The sequence below is a fragment of the Eutrema salsugineum genome, unplaced genomic scaffold (genome assembly GCF_000478725.1).
Source record: "Eutrema salsugineum unplaced genomic scaffold, Eutsalg1_0 scaffold_10, whole genome shotgun sequence".
NCBI lineage: Eukaryota > Viridiplantae > Streptophyta > Magnoliopsida > Brassicales > Brassicaceae > Eutrema > Eutrema salsugineum.
In genome coordinates, this window is record NW_006256908.1 from 2,624,938 (window position 1) to 2,644,763 (window position 19,826).

General features: G+C 31.8%; 1 protein-coding gene and 1 long non-coding RNA gene across 3 annotated transcripts; one reads left to right on the forward strand and one right to left on the reverse strand.

Moving 5' to 3' along the window:
• Positions 1–5,304: 5,304 nt before the first annotated feature.
• On the reverse strand, positions 5,305–6,195 carry LOC112081460. Its single transcript, XR_002896527.1, has 2 exons — positions 5,859–6,195; positions 5,305–5,727 (listed from the first exon to the last, which is right to left on the reverse strand). It is a non-coding gene; the product is annotated as an uncharacterized LOC112081460 (long non-coding RNA).
• Positions 6,196–16,221: 10,026 nt separating this feature from the next.
• On the forward strand, positions 16,222–19,049 carry LOC18027308 (glucan endo-1,3-beta-glucosidase 14). 2 transcript variants are annotated; one of them, XM_006409711.2, is made up of 3 exons: positions 16,222–16,647; positions 16,801–17,840; positions 18,807–19,049. In XM_006409711.2, the coding sequence occupies exons 1-3, from the start codon at positions 16,407–16,409 to the stop codon at positions 18,888–18,890; spliced, it is 1,365 nt and encodes a 454-aa protein (XP_006409774.2). In that variant the 5' UTR covers positions 16,222–16,406; the 3' UTR covers positions 18,891–19,049. The 2 variants fall into 2 exon arrangements, with proteins under 2 accessions (XP_006409774.2, XP_006409773.1); XM_006409710.2 differs by having other exon boundaries at positions 16,222–16,473.
• Positions 19,050–19,826: the final 777 nt, after the last annotated feature.

Consider the following 19,826-nt stretch of genomic DNA (forward strand, 5'->3'; position numbering starts at 1 on the left):
CAACCCCAGAGGCGCCGTGTACAGGCTACAACTGCTTAATAAGTAAGATCTGACTATAAGTTACATATGTGATATATCTATAAATACCAAGTCTGAGTGATATATTTATTAACATAATATTCTATCATATCTAATTCATACAATCCTATTGACATTCTTGAAGACAGAAAAACCAATATGAGGTTTATATGCTTTCCTCTGATTCATCTGATTCATTGAATCCTTACTTAAGATTGATTATAAGATAACAATGATGATGGTGATGATGGTTAAATGGGCTAACCAAGAATGAAAATCGAGTATAATTTTCATAGATCTTTGTTCAATTTCTTTGTAAAATATGTACATATATATAACCATCAAATACCACCATTCATTGAGATTTTAAGTTTATTATTTTTATGTTAAATTTATGAAATTCGACCATCTAATGTTTTAATTTGTTTTATAGTGATTCATAAGTTTAGTCGTTGTCGTTTGCGATATATATATAAAAGTGAGACAAAGCTAGAAGAAATCATTTTGAACTCGGTAACAATGCTACAAAATGGAAAAAAAACCTAACATTCTTATATCACTTACTAGGCATCTTATTTTATCTAAATAATCTAATTCTATTCAGTCAACCGTATTTTCGACGTCTATATTATCATTTTCTTGTACTTGATACTCAATATATCTTGTTTTCATTTTCTTTATTACCGTCTTACATCTTTACCATTTGTATTCTCAATTCCTCTTTCTTTTTATGCTTCTTTTTATCCTTTTATCCTTTTATCCTTCTTTCTTCTTACGGTTTACATGCACTGCCAATGTCTTTAATATTGACAAACTCCTTTTGTCACCATCTTTCACACATAGTAGGTTCTAAAGATTAATACAATTACATAATATGTCTCTAATCATCAGTGTGAAATCATATCTTCAAATTTCTTCACTGGTCAAAAATTACATATATGTTCATCTTTTTATTCACCTTCTATCTATCTTTCTCTTAATATACCTTTATTAATATTATTAAAACTTTTATCAAACTAATAGTATATGTCCGATCATGCGTTCTTCTCCGCTGATGATTTTATGATATATTTTTTGAATAATAATTTTTTTCGTCATCCCTGTATCTAATCTTTACAATTATCTAATATTTCATTCTTATTTAAAAATATTTTCATAATTGTAATTTTAATGATATACTTTTTCATTGTAATTTTAAAACTTGTTGTACTTTTTAACAAAATAGATTATTGAACGAAATTTTCTCTCTGTTATCATATATCAAACTAAAATTATGAGAGTGTTATATGTTTTTAAAAAAAAAAAAAAAAATCAAATAGGACCGGCTTAGATTAATCAAATCAAATTGAGATCAAACCAAAAAGGTAATAGAAATACAATCAAACTTGGCGACGTGATACACACAAAATATATACCTCAAAAGTGTGTAATAGATGCAAACCTCGAGTAAATATATCTAGAATCAAAGCCACATAGACAATAAAAAAAAACAAAATCAATCAATCTTTTAGCAGAGAATAATGAACTACACTAAAAACCAAGCGAGGATGCAAAAACTTAAAAACAAATATAGATATATATACAGACAGCTAGTACTAAGAAAAACCGTAACAACATAAAACAAAAGAAGAAGATACTTCGAGACACAGAAAAGTGGAGAACAAAACCTATATTTATACCCACAATCCAAGTTAGGATTTCAGCTATTTTTTCTTCCATAAATACCTGAATCAACTAGCTTTTCGAAAGATAAAACTGATCAACGATATAAGTTTAAAAATCATAAGAAATCTGTAATCGGTATTTCGATTGTAAATCAAACCAATCAAAAAAGAAAAAAAAATTGATTTCGGTTTGTTACGATTCGGTTTAAATAAATTTGATTCATTTTAAGTGGATTTTAAACCAATCAAAACAAAAAATTGATTTCGGTTTATTACAATACTGGTTCAGTTTAAATAAACTCGGTTTGTTTTAAGAATTTAAATTAAACTAGATTATACCCCTTGCGTTTACACAGGAAAATTATTTTTTTAATCTCATTTTATAGTATTATTTTTGTTTTTATAGATATTTTTTTAATAAATGATACAAATTTATTTTTGTGTTTAAATAATTTTTTTTAAAAAAATATTTATTTTTAATAAATTTGACTATGATTATAAAAAAACATAATTTTAACTCATCTATTCGATTAATCGGAAAAAATTATGAATATAAAAATATAATTTTACCTCATCCTATCATATTACCACATACTATAACTTTTTTTATTTTAAATATTTAAATTTTTTAAATAATTGATTATAAAAAATATATTATAATATATTGTTTATCATCTTTATCATTATGAGAATATTATTTAGATTTAGATATTTATAAATTAATATCTTATTTACTATTTTTATAAAATAATGACAACTGTTTTTATAATTTTTATAATTAAAAATATATAAACTAATTAAATTAAATTTTATAAATTTTCGGAATTAATTAAAGATAATATTTAAATATTATTTATTAATTTTTGGAAATAAATAAAAGAGATAAATAAAATTAAAGATTTTGTTTGGCAACAGAAATATTAATTATCTAAAAATACAATAGTAGAAAACTAAAAGAAATCTATTTGGACACAAAAAGTGCTTCCCTTTTAATAGTATAGATAACTCGATAATGTTAAATTTTCTAAATCAGTTCATTTTAAGTTAAATTATGACATATAAACCGAATTTAGGCAAGATTCTTTTAAATAATAACATATAAGCAAAATGCTTTAAAATTCACTATGGAACTGACACATCAGCGAATCACATAACAGTTAAGTGTATTGAGCTTGTAATTTTTGCTTTCAAAAATCTTTCCAGATTTTGAGCATAAAAATTCTTTTAACTTTATTGAAAAAATGCTCTAGTCCTTTATGAACTCAGAGCTCATGATTATTCTTCATACATGAAATTTAGATTCTTGCCAAAAACTACATAAATTACCTAACAATTTAAATTTCTTACATAAAATATTTAAAAACAGCTAATTTTACCGAACAGTAAAAAATGTGAATTTTCTATCAACAATTAAAGACGTGACTGACATGTGGCATACTGATTTGGTACGATATGTGATTTGGTTAATTTTTTATTAATTTTAGTTCATCAGCTCAAAAACAATGTTTTGTAGTTTTTTTATTAAAAAAAAAAAAACTCTTACAGACCTAACACACTTTACCAACTAAACATATATAGAAAGACATGTTGAATGTATTCGATTAAAGAGAAAGAAGGAAGCACGTGAGTGGATCAGGCGTTAAAGGCGGCTAAGGACAGGAGGAAGAGCGGGTGATCGAGACTGGGCTGGTCCCTGAGATCGACGCCTCCTTCGCCCTATATGACGCCACATATTTTAAATTCCACAATATTAATTATACATCAAATCATCGAAACTTTTTACTCAATTTATTTATTTATTTTAATAAAAAATATCATCTCAATCATTGGTGAGGAAATAGAAGTGGCCAATTTAATCATGAACTAGATTCTAACTCCGTGCATCCGCACAGAAATATTTTTTATTATTTAACGAATTTTATAATATAATTTGTATTTTTGAGTTTAGATATAATTATTTTTATAAATATACTTTTTAATAAGTGAAAATATTGATTTTTGTGTTTAGATATATTTATATAGTATTAAAATTAATAATAATTATAAAAATATAATTTTAACCCATCCACTAATATTAATTCATAATAAACTATTATAAAAACATAATTCTAATTTTTCCGTTCATATTACCGTATAATATAATTATTTGTTAAAAGTTTAAGATGTATTAACAGTATTATTTAGCATTATAGTTTTCTAAAATTTAATCAACGAATGGAGTGTACAACTGGTTTTTCAAACCACATTATAGTGTATGCAATAAATTTTAATTTTTTATGTTTTGATTTTGTATGAAAAATATATTTTCGATATACATGTATAATTCAAAATTAGTGATTTTAGTTACCAAAATATTTTTAACCCGGTTTTTCATATATATTTTTAGTTCTATGAATTTTCAAAAATATATTTTTAATATTTAAATTATACTTTTGAATTTTACTTATTATTTTGTTATTAATTTGTAAATTAATCATAATCGTAAATATATTATATAAGCAACAAAATATCATATCATTTACATCATTATAAATATTTTATATTTCAAATATGACCATTATTTTTCATATGTGAATTTTTTTTTCAAAAATTCTAGATATTTTTGATAAAAATGTTTAATAGTATAGAAATTATTTAAATTAGAATCTTTAAATCAAATCTAAATTTAAATCTGATTTATTATTTTTAATCAAATCAAATCAAATCTAAATTACCTATATTTAAGGAACTCTAAAAATATTTAAATTAATAACTAATTTTCGAAATTAAATATAAATAATTATTAAAATTATTTTTAAACACTTTAAAAAAAATTAGGAGTGTTTGGAAGCAAATACTAAATGTGCTTCTGTTTTAATATAATAGATTGGTATAGCTTAACTGACGTATCAGTTAGTCATCTGAAGAATATTTTACAAATTTCAATTCGAATAGCAAAGGTAAAAAATGTCAAAAAAGGGTTTGAATTTTTTTTGGTATTATTGTCAAACGATTGAATCTTATTTATACAATTGTATTAACACTAATGACTAATTATATTACAAACAGAAATATCGTACAAAAGAATACCGTGTGAAATGAATGGCATGTAAAAAAAGATTAAGCAGCCTAATCAACGTCACACCAAGCAATAACATGCAGATCACAAATAGCTAGTAGAGAAGCATCCCAATGTGTCAGTCTAGGCAAGTTCATAAACTACAAAAGAATGTAAACACTATAGGTGAGATTTGATGGTGTCATTTACCGATAGATTAAGCGCTGATAATCTGAACGAGCCCAAGAGAAAACATATTCTCTCAGTGCATCCCAACTTAGCTAACAAACAATGGATAATTTGTTTCAAACAATAGTGAGACTTATGAAGGCGACATTTTTTTAAACAACATGAAATGCAAAATCACTGAAGAGGTAACATAAAATCGATCAAAATTAATCTTTTTTTCAAAAAGAAAATATCAAATTATCGTAAAATTATATAATAAACATTAACGAAAATTTTGAAGTTTTAAAAGAACTAGTCGATAATACTTTCAAAGGATGGATTCAACAAGCAAAACACCATACAGTTACGAAATTTGGATGGCGAGGGAGGGTCTACGCGTTTGAGTGACGCCTCTAGTTTTTTATTTTTTTTCTACTTGATTATAACAAAGTCCAAAGGACAAATTACAAAAAGGTTCTAAGGCCCATAACCATTCAAAAGTTAAGCCCAACATAAACCCATTCAAATTAAAGGATAGCGATTAACAAAGATCAAACACATGTAACACACGTGGTAGGCTAAGGTGAAGATTAGGATGATACTGAGAAGATACCGCCGACAAGTAGCCGAACAGAGCTTCGCCGAAAAGCAGAAATCCGATGAAATCAAACCATACAAGTTGAAGAAATCCATCAGATCAAAGTCATCTTTATCAAAAACCATCATGTAAACTCCTTTCACTGCAAGATCACGATTAACCAAAAGTCTTCTTGCATCCGTAAGATTAGCCACCGCTCATCTCAAACTCGAGACCAAATACCCTTCACCTTCAATAAGGCTCTTTAGAAAGGACTTTAGGGAGAAACAACTCTCAGCCAAGAGAGGATGATGCCAATTGTTGGAGAAGATGGTGCTATCACATCATCGGATCTGAACTGTAAAAAAAGGAGACAAGTTTCAAAAACAGATACCTTTAACATTATCGCCGGAATAACCAAATCCATATTTCAATCTGTGAAGAATCTTCGCTCCACCAAGGATTAGCAAAACTTAATACTCTTTGATATAAGAAGAACCGATTTTAATATGGCATAAGAAGAGCATCAAAACATAAACCCACAAATACTCAGAAAAAGGTAATTCGCAAAACGGAAAGCAAAAACAATCTAATCAAGCCGGAACTTTATTATCCGATCAAAATCAGAAACAAAAAGCCGATATAATTTGATCGAAAGTACAAGAGAAAAAGCTTCCTCTCTCTGAGATAGATGTGAAATACAAAACATAAAAGGGAGCAAAAATCTCTCTCTACCTCTACTAGTTTTAAAGAGTCGTACATGCGTTATAATCTTATAATTAAATTTTAGACGAAATAAAAAATTCCAATAATTCAACATACTTAATATATCCTTTTAAAAACAAATGTTTTTTTTCTTGTAGGGAAAAAACCTTAAAAATACCTGATGTTAACAACATTTGCTATAAAAAAACCCAAACTATTTATGCTCCCTAAGAAATACCTAGATTAGTTATAAGTTCTGATTTAATATCCAAACATTCAAAATGTAAAAGTTTGACACCCTCGATTTCACAGAAGTTAACAGAGTAAACGGAATCGATCCACTGCGTTAATTTTATTAACATATGCTAATTAATCATTCTAAAATTACATTTTTACCCTTAAAATCTTCAAAGGAGAAGAACAACCCCTAATTTCCCCTCCTCCTTCATCGACATTCATCTCTTCTTTTTGATTTTAAGTACCCTGAGATGAAAGCCATAGACATTGACGAGCCCCAAATCTGGGTTTCCTTTCTCCTTGAAGCTAGCTTTCATTGAGATCGATTCAGCGAGTTATAGAACTCTTCCTTTTCGTTCATCTTAGAACTCGCAACAATAACAAAAGAGAAGGAATACGCAAAAGCATATGTGTTTCGCAGAAGAATATTCAACACTAGAGCTTTGAGATTTCCCTAAAATCAATAAGAAAAGATGAATGTCGATATAAGGGGAAAATTAAGGTTTGTTCTTCCCCAAATTGATTTTAAAGATTTTTGAGGATAAAAACGTAAATTTGCAAGAATTAATTTTTATATCTTATGAAAAATTAACACAGTTACCCGATTCTGTTAGCTTTGTTAACCTCTGTGAAATTGAAGGTGTCAAACTTTCACTTTTTGAATGTTTGGGTATTAAATTAGAACTCATAAAAAATTTAAATATTTCTTAAAAAACATAAATAATTTGGATATTATTTTAGCAAATGTTATTAACATCAGGTATTTTTATGGTTTTTTTCCTTTCTTGTTCGTAAAGACAACTATTTCTTTACTCGTCTCTTTTCTTTGGTTTTTTTGTTTGTTCCGATCTAATATGAAAATGCAAATAAAAAGTTGGTGGAAATATAAAAGTAGAAGATGATTTGTATGTGTGAATCGTGAAACTTGCTTTTTTATTTATTTATTTAAGCCGCCAATGGTTTAAGAGTGTTTGACTTGATGACCGGTGAGGAAGAGTTTTAACTTGACCATTCACAATCCGAAATTACACATCCTCGTTCACATTTTAATTTTCGTCCCGCACGTGAACAATGTCGGTTTAAATCTCCTGAAACTTTAGAAATATCTAATAGCCGTATAGGAAGTGGGATTATAAAAATAACCCACACGGATATTAATGACTGCAAAAATTAAAATTTTAGTATTAATGACAAAAAAGTATTAATGACGAAAGGGATACATTTTGTAATAGAAGCAGCCAAAAATTTAAAACAATATATCAATGACAAACGTACTGATATATTAATATCCCGTAACAGTTTTTACCAAACTATCACCTAAGGAAAATAATCATTACAAGTGAACATTGGTTGTAAGTTATTTAATATACATAACTAATGTATTTGACATTAGAATATTCAAGAAGCGACAAAAAAAAATATTCAAGAAATGGAAAGTAGAACAGTGAACAGCTTGGATTACATTATTTGTATTGACAAACCAAACCAACTTCTTAGGTTTTTTCCTCCTTGATATGTACATGTATGTATAATAGAAGGGAAACTAATTGAATTTGTTATACTTTAAGGCCACAAAGTAACGATAACAAATTCAGCTACTTAGCTACATATACAACATATACATATACCCATGTATCATTACGTTTTCTATATACACCAAAGTAATTAATTAATACACATTTTTTGGTCAAGGAATAGTACACATTTTCATTACGTTTTTGCCTTTTTGGGTGGATGATAAAGCACATAATTTTACATCAATTGCGGTTAGAAATACTAACATGAATCCTCACTGTCTTCTTTGTCGAGCAGCTGTCCTCTAATCCTCAACGTCTTCGCATCTTCTCCTTTGGTGTCTTAACGCAAGTCTTACACCTACTAACTCTTTCAAATTTTCTAGTTATATAGTAGATCTGATGTTTGTTTTCATATAAAATCCTCAATCCTCTTACATATAAAATCTCATACCTCTTCACCAGAATTCGTCGTTTTTAATTTGTTTAGTTAGTTATTGACTCTTTTCATAAAAACAATCGTTTGCTTAGAGTATGCGGTTATGTAGTAGATGACTATTTTTTCATAAAAAAAGCTGTATGCATTTAAGATGAATATCATCTCACTCCGAAATTGTAAGACACTATGGACGATACTTTCTATGGTTGCACCAAGTTGAAGGTAATAGACATATACCAACTAGCCGCCTATCACTTCAGTATAGACGTCCATTGTAATTCTAATTTATTTGTTTGTTGTGTTCATATATTTATAGTAGACGTCTACTAATATATGATTATGTTTAAAATGTAGGTGGTTGTTTTCGGATACGATGACTATGAAGTTTACAATAGGAAAGGGGAGAGGTTCGAAGTGAACCTCTTTTCAAAGACATGCAGCTGCAAGGAGTTTCAAATGCTACTCATACTATGTCGTCATGCAACAACAACTTCTTCTTACAGCAACATTGCAAACGAGAAGTTTGTAGGAGTGGTGTACACAACAAGTTTTCAGAGATCTCTTTATGAAGGACTTTTCCACCCAGTACCATCTCATGTATGTTCTGGTGACTCGAAACTACTTCCCCTATTATTGCGCTGACCACCTGGTCAACCAAAGAAAGTAAGAATTCCATCTAGAGGAGAAATGAAGGTAACATAGTCAACAATTTAGTGTTTGTAATATAGTCAAATTTTTTATAATCAGTCGTAGTTGACTACTTTGTGGTAAAAATATGGTTGATCCAACTCGTTTGTATGTACAGAGACATTCGAGGAAGGCGGCAAGGCATTACAGCAAGTGTCTTGGGACAAGTCACAATAGTAACTCTATGGCCATAGTTGACTATTTTCATAAAAAGTCATTTGCTCAGAATATGTAGTTATGTAGTAGATGACTATTTTCATAAAAAAAAACATCTGCCTCAGACAAACATTCTTTCACTCCGAAAGTGCAAGATATTATGGAAGATATTTTATATGGTTGCACCAAGTTGAAAGTAAATAGACATATACCAACTAGTCACTTATCACTTCAGTATAGACATCCCTTTTAATTGTAATTCTTTTGTTTGTTGTGTTCATATATTTATATTAGACGACTACTAGTAGCTGACTATGTTTAAAATGTGGGTGGTTGTTGTCGGTCATGATGAGTATGAAGTTTATAACAAAAATGGGGAGATGTTCGAAGTGAACCTCTTTTCAAAGATATGCAGCTACAAGGAGTTTCATGTAAGCTTCCGGTGCAGGAAAATAATTACCTAGGCAGGTGTTGTTTAGAACTGTTAGACAAATACAAGTAGATAGTAATCTGCATTAAGTATTAATAGTTGCTTATTTCAATTAGATAGTTACTACTCAAAGTAGATTATTAGTAGTTGTCTATTTTTTATATATAACTCAAAGTTGATTCCAATACTTAGACCATGTACAATGGTTGTTAAATTCAACACCCTCCACCTTAAATTTTAACACTCCACATCGTCTTCAATTTCTTCCACGTAATCATTCAACACTCAATTCAATTTTAACCTCTACAATAGTTTTGTTTAATAAAATTCAACACTCTACTTCATTATATTTCATTTTTTTCTTTTATAATTTTACCTCATTTATAATTTTTTAAATTCAAAATTAAATTATAATTATATTAAAAGAGTTATTATTGTAATCCATTTTATTAAAAAAAAATAAAAACATAAACATGAGTTTATTAGAGAATAATTGAGAAAACAATAATAAAGAAAGAAAATTTTTATGTGTTTAAATTAGATAAACCAAGTCACTATTATAGAGTGTAAAAAATAATAAATTTTGGTAAAAAAATAAATTAATTTACTACAAAATAAATGATTCAAAATAGTTAGTGTTGGGGATAAATTCAATCATTCCTACATGGACGAATCGCGTGCTAGCACATGGCGTCCATGGTTTTTTTGCAGGTACTGCCCAATACAACCTAAGCTTATAGCACCGGGCCTCGAATTATTAGGAGGATGAGAGGCCACATTCTCTATGTCATAGATCTAAGCTTGGTGATCCGAAATGGTCGGGATATAAAGAAGTGTGGTCCACATAGGTATCCGGAGAGCGAAGTCATCCATTCTCGGCATCCCGGTCCTAGTAATCAAGGAAACCGGGCCAGGTATAAGTAGACCTTAATTAGGCGGGAACACTATTCAAATTTCCTCCATTCAATAATAGAAATATGCCTTAGGCTGATTTGATTACCCATGCCCTTACAAACCCACGAGATTTGCATTTAATGTATATTCCTTACTGTGTAGGTGACAGTGAACTTTCGCAGGAGCCATGAGAAAAAGTAGAGGTTAAATGGTGATGGGAATTGGTGGAGAGTGGTGGATGAGGTGGAATGAGTCATGGTGAGGTGGAATAAGTGGAATTGGGTCGGAGGTCGTTTGAACGACCATTAGTCGCGGTCCGAGCTCACGCAACCGCAGGTAGGACCTCTCTGGTCGCAGTCACAAGTATGTGATCGTATGGTTGGCTGCGGTCCAAAATCATACGACCGCGGGTGCTTAAATGCGGCATGATTCTGCTTCTCCTGGTTTTTGCTGGGCCGAGCAGTCTGGAACCAATCCTTCTTTTTAGTTTTTTTCGGTTTTTTTTTTAAATTTTTGGCTTTTATTTTTATTTTTAGGAAACACCTGAAACTAAAAAAAAAAATCAATAGAAAAAAAATTCTAAAGAAAACAATACCTAAGTGGATTGCCTCCTATTAAGCGGTTCTGGTTTAAGTCATTTAGCTCTACTTAGTGTAAACAGAGTCGTTCACTCTAGTGAAGACAATGTCTTGCGACAAGTCCTCTTTGCTTATCTTTGTCTTTCCTTATATCCCTTATAATGCCATTCTTAATTGGAAATTTTGTTCTTAGGTTCCAGATAGTACTCTCCTCCGGGATCAAAAATCAGTTTTGGAGCTTCTTTGAAGTATGAGTCTTCAACACCACTTGTGATAAGAGAACGTTTTAGATGCTTGTATGATAAGGTGAATAAGGTCTCTCTCACGTCATAACATTAAACCATGTTGCAAGATACAAGGACGAATGATTCTTTATTATCTGATGTGGTGGAGAAGGTTAAGCATCCAAGGTGAGAAAAGTTTGCTTGGAGAGGTGTCCCTATGGCTTGAACTGTAGGAGGGCTGGTACAAAGAGCATTGGCCGCGGGTGAAAGTATCACGATCACGGAGAAACATGGGTTCGCCGCGGGTAGCGCACTCGCGATCGCAGTGCCGGCTGTCCGAGAAGAGATGTCCGGATCGTCTTGCTTCTTGTCTCCAATTCTTTTTCCTTGTGGATCTCGAATCCATTCGGATTCGGGAGATCCAGCACAATAGGCCACCTGTTCTTGGACTCTTTGTGTCTGACGGTGCATGCCACACTGTCAGAAATAAGGAAGTCGGAAACTGAGTGGTCAGGAGGAGGAGAAGCCACATTCTCTCTATGTCCTAGACCAAAGCTCGGTGATCCAGAAGGGTCGTGATATAAAGAAGTGTGGTCCGCACAGGTATCCGGAGAGTAAAGTCATCCATTCTCAACAGCCCTGTCCCAATATCGAGGGAACCGGGTCATATATGAGTAGACTTTTTAGGCGGGAATACTATTCAAATTTCTCTCCATTTGACAAAAGAAATATGAGTTAGTCTGATTTGATCACCCATACCTTTACAAACCCACAAGAATTGCATTTAATACATCTTCCTTACGTGTGTCAGGAGACAATGATCTTTCGCAGGAGCCAGGAGGAAAAGCAGAGGTTCAGCAGATACCCATACTGCGTCTGAACCGCAGACCCAACTCGTACACTGAAGACGAAAGGGATGCGCCAAGGAACAGTCCCACAGCAGGCAGAACATGCCAAAGAAAGTTGGTGAGACCGTCAGAAGCGTAACGCCATCGCAAGATTCGAACTTAGTCAAGTCGGATTGTGGGCCGATCCACCTGACTCACTGTCCATGGATTGACCTGGTATACTAACCTGGGTCAGAGAACTCTCTATAAATACTTTGCTATTTCCCACAGGAAAAGGGTTCACATCTTTAACTATCTTAAGTTTCATGATATCTCTCTAGATACTTGTGGTTCTTAAGTTCAGACATTCTACACTTTTCCGATCGTATTTTTGGTCACTTCTCTTCACCTCCACTCCACGGAAGTTTCTAAATCATGGATTATTTCATCCCACAAACGCTTCTATTTCTTTCTCTTTTCACCGCAGAAGCCCATTTCCTCTCCAATACCTGAGCAGATCATGCCTTTCTCAAGGATTCTCGGCCCACTTCCTTTCACTCGTTTTTCGACTTCTTTGTACTCTCTGATTCCCCATTAATCGCTCGAGCATCGTTTGCAAGAAGGTTTTCTATAGAGGTGTCAAATTAGGCTCTGATCCACGGGTTTGGCCCAAGTATAACCGCAGCAGTGCGGGCTTGGGCTCCATAAAATTTGTCCAAATAAAAAAGCGGGGTTCGCGGTCCAAATCCGCGAGGAAGTTGGGTTTTTGCAGGTCGGGTCAGAGCGGATCCGCGGGTTTGCGGTCTGACCCGCAGAATTTGATGTTTTCTTGTAAAGATCGAAAAGTGAAGTATTTTTTCATCTTTGATTGGTGGATTTCGAAGTAGTAGTTTCATAGAGTGAATCGAAGCCTAGTGGAGTCACACAATTCAGCTATTGGGCTTTGTGATAGCTTCATTTCAATGAGATCAAGGAATCATCAAACTGATATGTGTTTTATATTCGCTTCGATTCAGATTCTGCGATTGGATTTTTGAATTTGGGAAAAAATCTGGTTGTTTTCTTCCCAGCCAAAAACTACTTTTTTTTTAGGGTTTTAATTTTAGTTTAATGTCATAAGTTTCCTTTTTTTTTTTTGTTGGTTTTACTCATCGACTATATCACGGACGTGTTTTTATTTTGTCCGCAATGATGCAAAGGTAATTTAGAATTGCTTAAATCTTGAATTGACAATAAATAGTTTTGCTTGAGAATCATATTTGTTTGTACGCTGGACTAACAAATAAGCTTTGTTCATCTATTTTTTTTTTAATTTTATATGTGAATGTCTTGTTGCTTGTATCTTGATGGTTCTTTAGCTTAAATTACCAGTTTTGATGTGTAATATTATTTGTAATTCATTTATTTGCTTTTCAAAACTAAATGTCTATTCTTACCGTTAAATTTATTTTTCAAATCTTATAGCATCCTAGGGCTAGAAGTTTTGTATAAGAGGTTTATCGAATTCGTTGATTTGTTCATCGAATTTACTAAGACAATAATTTTATTTAGTCTTGTTTCTTATGCATATTATGATTCAGTTACGAGCAAAACTTTATTCTCCTCTTGCAAATTTTCTGGTTCTATAAGTCTAAATTTCATAAGAACTTTACGAATGAAGAAAAAAAGTATGAACCTGCAGGCCAACCCGCAGACCCGTAGAGTATAGGCGGGTCGGGCTTGGACAAATCAATTTGGGACCGCAGCTTATGATGGGCCAGCCCGTCAGACCTGAAAAAAATTTAAACCCGCATCAGGTCGGGCTACTTAGACGCGGGTTAGCCCGTTTGACATCTCTAGTTGTCTAGGGATTTCTTGTAAAAACAGAAGGAGGATCTCGCATAGCCACTTAGTTGTCTTTTTAAGCTGTTTTCTGATTTGAGCGTCGGAGAGCTTTCTTAGAAAATACACCCCCATCATGTTTTATGGGCCTTCACGTTTTCTCTGTTTTGTAGGAGACTTGTGCCTACTCGAAGACCAAAAATCTCCTAAACAGTTAGGATTAAAAAAATCTTTAAAAACTTCAGTAGCTTCATAATGCGCCACGTGGCACTGGCAGTCCCACTTTTAATTGATTCAACTAGTTGAATCTTTTCAACTCCAATGAATCCATGTTCGCTAATGTCATTTACAACATCCTCATGAGAAGAGTTAAATTGTTGAATTATTTTTTCAACAGGCCCATTGTAGATAGTCTTAAGTAAGTATTAATAGTTGCTTATTTCAGTTAAATAGCTACTATTCAAAGTTAATATTGGTAGTTGTTTATTTTCCCCATACAATTCAATGTTGATTCTAATGAAGTAAGTAACTAAATAACTTTTCCATAATTAAATTTTGATTTGAAAACTACGTAGCTTTGTAAAACAAATAAGTAAGTCTGAAAATATTTCCAAACAGAAAATAAATAAGTTCCTAAAGCAAAAAGATGGATCCCCTAATTTAGAAACATATATAAGGTAGAAAACGATCAAATAGATGTTCTTTTTATTTTTGATGACCTCAAATAACGTAAGCAATGCAAAATGACAAAGAATATCAAAAGAAAACTTCAGGGAGGCGTCATGAACAACATTCTCACCGATAGCAATGTGCAGAGAGTTTTTTTCAGCATGTAATTGAAGAGACATGAACATTAAAACATCAAGGTGACCTGCGGTAGTAAACAGAATTTCATAAGAAAGTGTTACAGTTGACTACTAGGTAAATGTGTACTGTGTAAAAAAATTATTTTTACCTAAGTTCCGTGTTTGATAACGGTGTAAGATTACATTGTTAAAGAGAACACATATCCCTACACAGGAAAATCAGCAAATAATTAGTTATTGTAGACTGACTATTATTGTAATGTAATAACTATCGTAAAGTGAGTAGTTGATTATAAGTGTATAGTAGTTATGTAAACTATATAAATATGGAATAGCTATTTATTGTATGTGTTATAGACGATAAGAGTATAATATTACTAATGAACAATATACAATATATTTATCACTGTCTCGTTATGCATCTAAAAATAGTTAACTACTATAGACAGGGCCGGCCCAAACTCTTTTGGCGCCTAAAGTCCAACCTCAAAATAATGCCCATTAATTAAAAAAAAAGCAAGTCAAAAAACAGAAAAACGTAATAGAAAAAAAAACAAAAATGCAGACCTAGAGCTCGAACCTGAGCCTCTAGAGAAGAGAAATTACAATACAAGCCACTACACCAAAGAAAAATTTGCTGAAAATGTTGTCCCTAAATTTACTATATAATTTTGCGTCTAAAGCCTTTGCTTCATAGGCTTTAGGTCTGGGCCGATCCTGACTATAGATCTACAAAATTTAGAGAACCAAATATCTATAACAACGAAAAAAACGATGGAATTGGGTGAATACATGTAACAATACTAATTCTATCCAAATAGTAGGGTTGTATTACTAATTCTATCCAAATAAAAAACGACACCTGCGTTTGAACAAAAGAAAAGCAATAAAGTTGTCGCTGTTTATAAAAGTTTATATTGTATCACTTAAGCAAAATGATGTGGTTCCAATTGCTGACTGAAAAAATAATATCGAAAATCAGGAAACAAGGAGTTAAAGATTTTTTTTACATTTTTTTATTTATTTATATTATTCACTTAATTGACCCATTTATTATGCTATTCTCTTCATTTGTTCTTTCCCATATATTATTGATTAAAATCATCCATCTTCTTAAACCTTCTTAAACCGATTATATGTCTTTTATGATTTTAATAAATTTTTTTTAAAAAAAAAATTTAAAATTGGTCAGAAAAAATATATTAAGAAAATAGTTTAATTTCCTTCAACAAAAATTTTATTACAACATATTTTACAAAAATATAGAAATAAGTTTCATTATTTTTTTTCATTTGCCTCGAGATGTATTTACTACCCATAAAATAATAAGAAAACAAAAAAATAGAACATGCATATTAAAGGAAATATTAAAACATAATGTAAAAAAAAAGTATATAAATGTAGGTATATCATATATGCATTGGTGAGAGACACCTGGTGCGAGCTTTTTTGACGAACGCGGAAAGCGAAGACCAGTTGGCCTCTTTCCCAAGACCACCGTCTCGTATTAATACACCAAACTCAAAACCAAAAAAACGAAGAAGAAGAAAATTTATTCGTAGGAGGAGATTCTTGCTTGGCCGTGTGAGATAGAGAAAGAGGACTTCTTCTCTTTTCATCAGCCATGTCCACCACACACAGTCTCTCCTTCTTCTTCTTCAGAGTTCTTCTCCTCTTCCTTATTCGCTCAGGTGATCTATTCCTTCCTTCACTTTGGAGAAGGTGCATGAAGATATTGGTGTTCAACAGGCAGAATAGGGTGAATATTTCACCTTATTCCGCTTGTTTGTCCCGTCTACACCTTCTCTATTTGATGTTTTTAGTCAAAAAAATGTCAATTCTTCGATTTTCTCCCAATAGAGAAGGTGGGAAAATGTATAAGGTATTGGTGTTGAACAGACAGAATTAATGTTCCGTCTGCTCCGCACCAATATCATTTTGCCCGCACCTTCTTTCGTCTCTAGAGATTTGAATTCAGATTCATGATGGTGAGTTTTTTATTTTTTTCCTTTCTACAGAGGAATCAGTGAGAGTTAACAGCCAAGGAGTAGGAATCAACTACGGCCAAATCGCGAACAACCTCCCGTCACCGGCTCGAGTCGCCGTCCTCCTCCGATCCCTAAACATCACAAGAGTAAAACTCTACGACGCAGATCCAAACGTCCTCTTCTCCTTCTCAAACTCACAAGTCGATTTCATGATCGGACTAGGCAACGAGCTCCTCCAAAACATGTCAACAGATCCAACCAAAGCCGAAACCTGGATCCAGCAACGACTCCAACCACACATCTCCAAAACCCGAATAACCTCGATCGTCGTTGGAAACGAAATCTTCAAAACAAACGACCGCGTTTTAATCTCGAGCCTCTTGCCGGCGATGAAATCGGTTTACTCTGCTTTACTCAGCCTCGGGTTAGAGAAACAAGTAACGGTCACATCTGCACATTCTCTCGACATTCTCCAAACTTCTTATCCTCCTTCCTCTGGATCATTCAAAGAAGAGTTTGTTCAGTTTCTTCAACCTCTTCTTGATTTTCACTCTCAGATCAAATCTCCTTTCTTGATCAACGCTTATCCTTTCTTCGCTTACAAAGACAGTCCCAAAGAGATTCCTTTAGAGTATGCTCTGTTTCAGCCGAATCATGGGATGATTGATCCGAACACGAATCTCCATTACGATAACATGTTGTTTGCTCAGGTCGATGCGCTTTACTCCGCCGTGAAAACTTTGGGTCATACCGATATTGAGATTCGGATCTCGGAGACGGGGTGGCCATCTAAAGGAGACGTGGACGAGATCGGAGCGTCGCCGGAGAACGCGGCGCTTTATAATGGGAATTTGTTGAGGCTTGTGGAACAGAGGAAGGGGACTCCGGCGAAGCAATCTGTTCCGATTGATGTTTACGTTTTTGCCCTTTTTAATGAGAATCTTAAACCCGGTCCGACTTCTGAGAGGAATTATGGTTTGTTTTATCCGGATGGTAAACCGGTTTATAATGTTGGTTTACAGGGTTATCTTCCTGATATTATTTACAGTTCAAGTGCAGCTACGATCAAGGTAAAATCCCTTTTTTTCTTCTCCAAAACATTTTCAATATCAAGTTTTTTTTTTTCCAAAAATTTCTAATTTTCCCTTCAAAAAAATATCTTTTGTTTTTGGGTTCTAAAATCTTGATTTTTTTCCCTTCCAAATTCAACAAAAATAGCTTTAGCCTTTAATCGTGGTAGTTCTTAAGTGATGGTTTTTTTTTTTTTTGTTAAAGGGCCTTCATAAGTGATGGTTTTTTTTTTTGTATTTCAACATTAATCATGCAATCAGGATTTTAACAACCACGTTTTTCTATATTAAAAAGTAGGCTTTACTTGCGATATCTATTTTGAAATACTAAAATCTACTTCACGTTGGATTTTCTCAATAACCAAAAACGAAATCCAAAAACTCTACCAAAGTCTACATTTATTATGAATTTAATTTTGTAAAAACAAAAAAAAAAATAATTTTCTGAAATAGGTTTTGTTTTGCCAGAATTTATAACGCATTCTCGCATTATAATTTGTTTTTTCTTATCAACAAGAAAACAAATAATATTTTTAGTTTTGTTATTATTCAATTCAAAAAAATTTGAGCATGATTATTCTTTTTGGTCGACATGTTTGTATATAAATAGTTCAGAAACTTAAATTGGAGATACAAGATAATAACTTATACGGGTAGTTAACATATCCATTTTCATATTCAAGCGAAAAATATACGGTATATATATATATATATATATATATGTGTGTATAAACTTATTCGTCTTTGTAATTGAATGCGCAAAATATATGTTTTTGAAGTAATATTTAATTAACAAAAATAAGAAACATGCCGAAAAAAACATGAAAATCATAAAAAGTTGTTATCTAGTGACTTCTCATTTGCTCAATATATAGTCAGGATATTTCTTATATGTTATCATTAAAGTTTATGATCAAAGTGATAAGATATATGATAATAATGTGGATGTTGAATGATTGTGTGCAGATTTTGAATTTGTGGAGAGCCGTGATGGGTTTGTCTGTAGCAGGGTTTATAATTGAAATGGGCGTCAAAACAAGGATGAGATAAGCTCGGCATGTGTCCTTGTCTGTTAACTGTTTTCATAGGTTTCTTTTTTTTTTGTTTTACAAGAAAATTATTGGTATAGTTATAGCCATATAGGTGAGGTATACAATTCTTTGTCATGTATTGGATTGACAATAAAACGAAAATTATTTTTTTCCGTAATGGGCAATTAGTTTTTTTTTATCTTCCGAATCTTTTTGTTTATTACAAAAATTTATCCAAGAACAAATTTTTAACAGGCAATTTATCTGTTTCACAGAAATTTATAACGGATGAGAACTACAACGACCAGTAGTTCTATTTGTATTATGCCATATATTTCCTGTTTTCTTTAACGAATCTGTAAAAAAAAAATATATTTTCTGGAAATCAAACTCTAAATCTCATAGTGCAAAGATATTAATTAACATTTTAGTCATCATTAGATACGAGGACTTTCATAATAAAAAAATGTTTAAAAACATTGTTTTGTTAATTTGCTAAAAACTAAACGTGAATAAAGTTAGAACCGTGTCTGAGATTTCTCTAACTACAAGCGAGAAAAAAAAATTGACCCTTTAAAACTTTTTTTAATGCACCTTAGTCCATAAATAATTGGCAAAAAAAAAAAAATGACAATCTGTGCTTGGAAAGAATTGGAGAAAAAAAATTGGTCCCTTAAAACTCTTTTTAATGCAGCTTAGTCTATAAATAATTGGCAGAAAGAAAAAAAATGATAAATATGCGTTTGGAAAGAATCAAACCCAAGCAAATCACTAACCAAACATTTTTTCACCCATTCACAAACCACTTGGACTAATTTAAACTCTGGAAAATTGGCTCCAAAAAAATATTTAACTCCTCTGACCCTGAAGCACATGCTTCGTTAACCTGTATTCAGGCACGGCTCTGAATAAAGTATACCTTCTATTTATGAACATTAATTAAAAAAAATAGTGA

What these genes read in the sequence shown, in the direction of transcription:
- LOC18027308 (XM_006409711.2), top strand. Translation starts at nt 16,407, where the DNA reads ATGTCCACCACACACAGTCTCTCCTTCTTCTTCTTCAGAGTTCTTCTC. An exon ending in ATTTTCTCCCAATAGAGAAG is followed by an intron (nt 16,648 to 16,800) that starts GTGGGAAAATGT and finishes TCCTTTCTACAG; the next exon opens with AGGAATCAGTGAGAGTTAAC. An exon ending in CAAGTGCAGCTACGATCAAG is followed by an intron (nt 17,841 to 18,806) that starts GTAAAATCCCTT and finishes GATTGTGTGCAG; the next exon opens with ATTTTGAATTTGTGGAGAGC.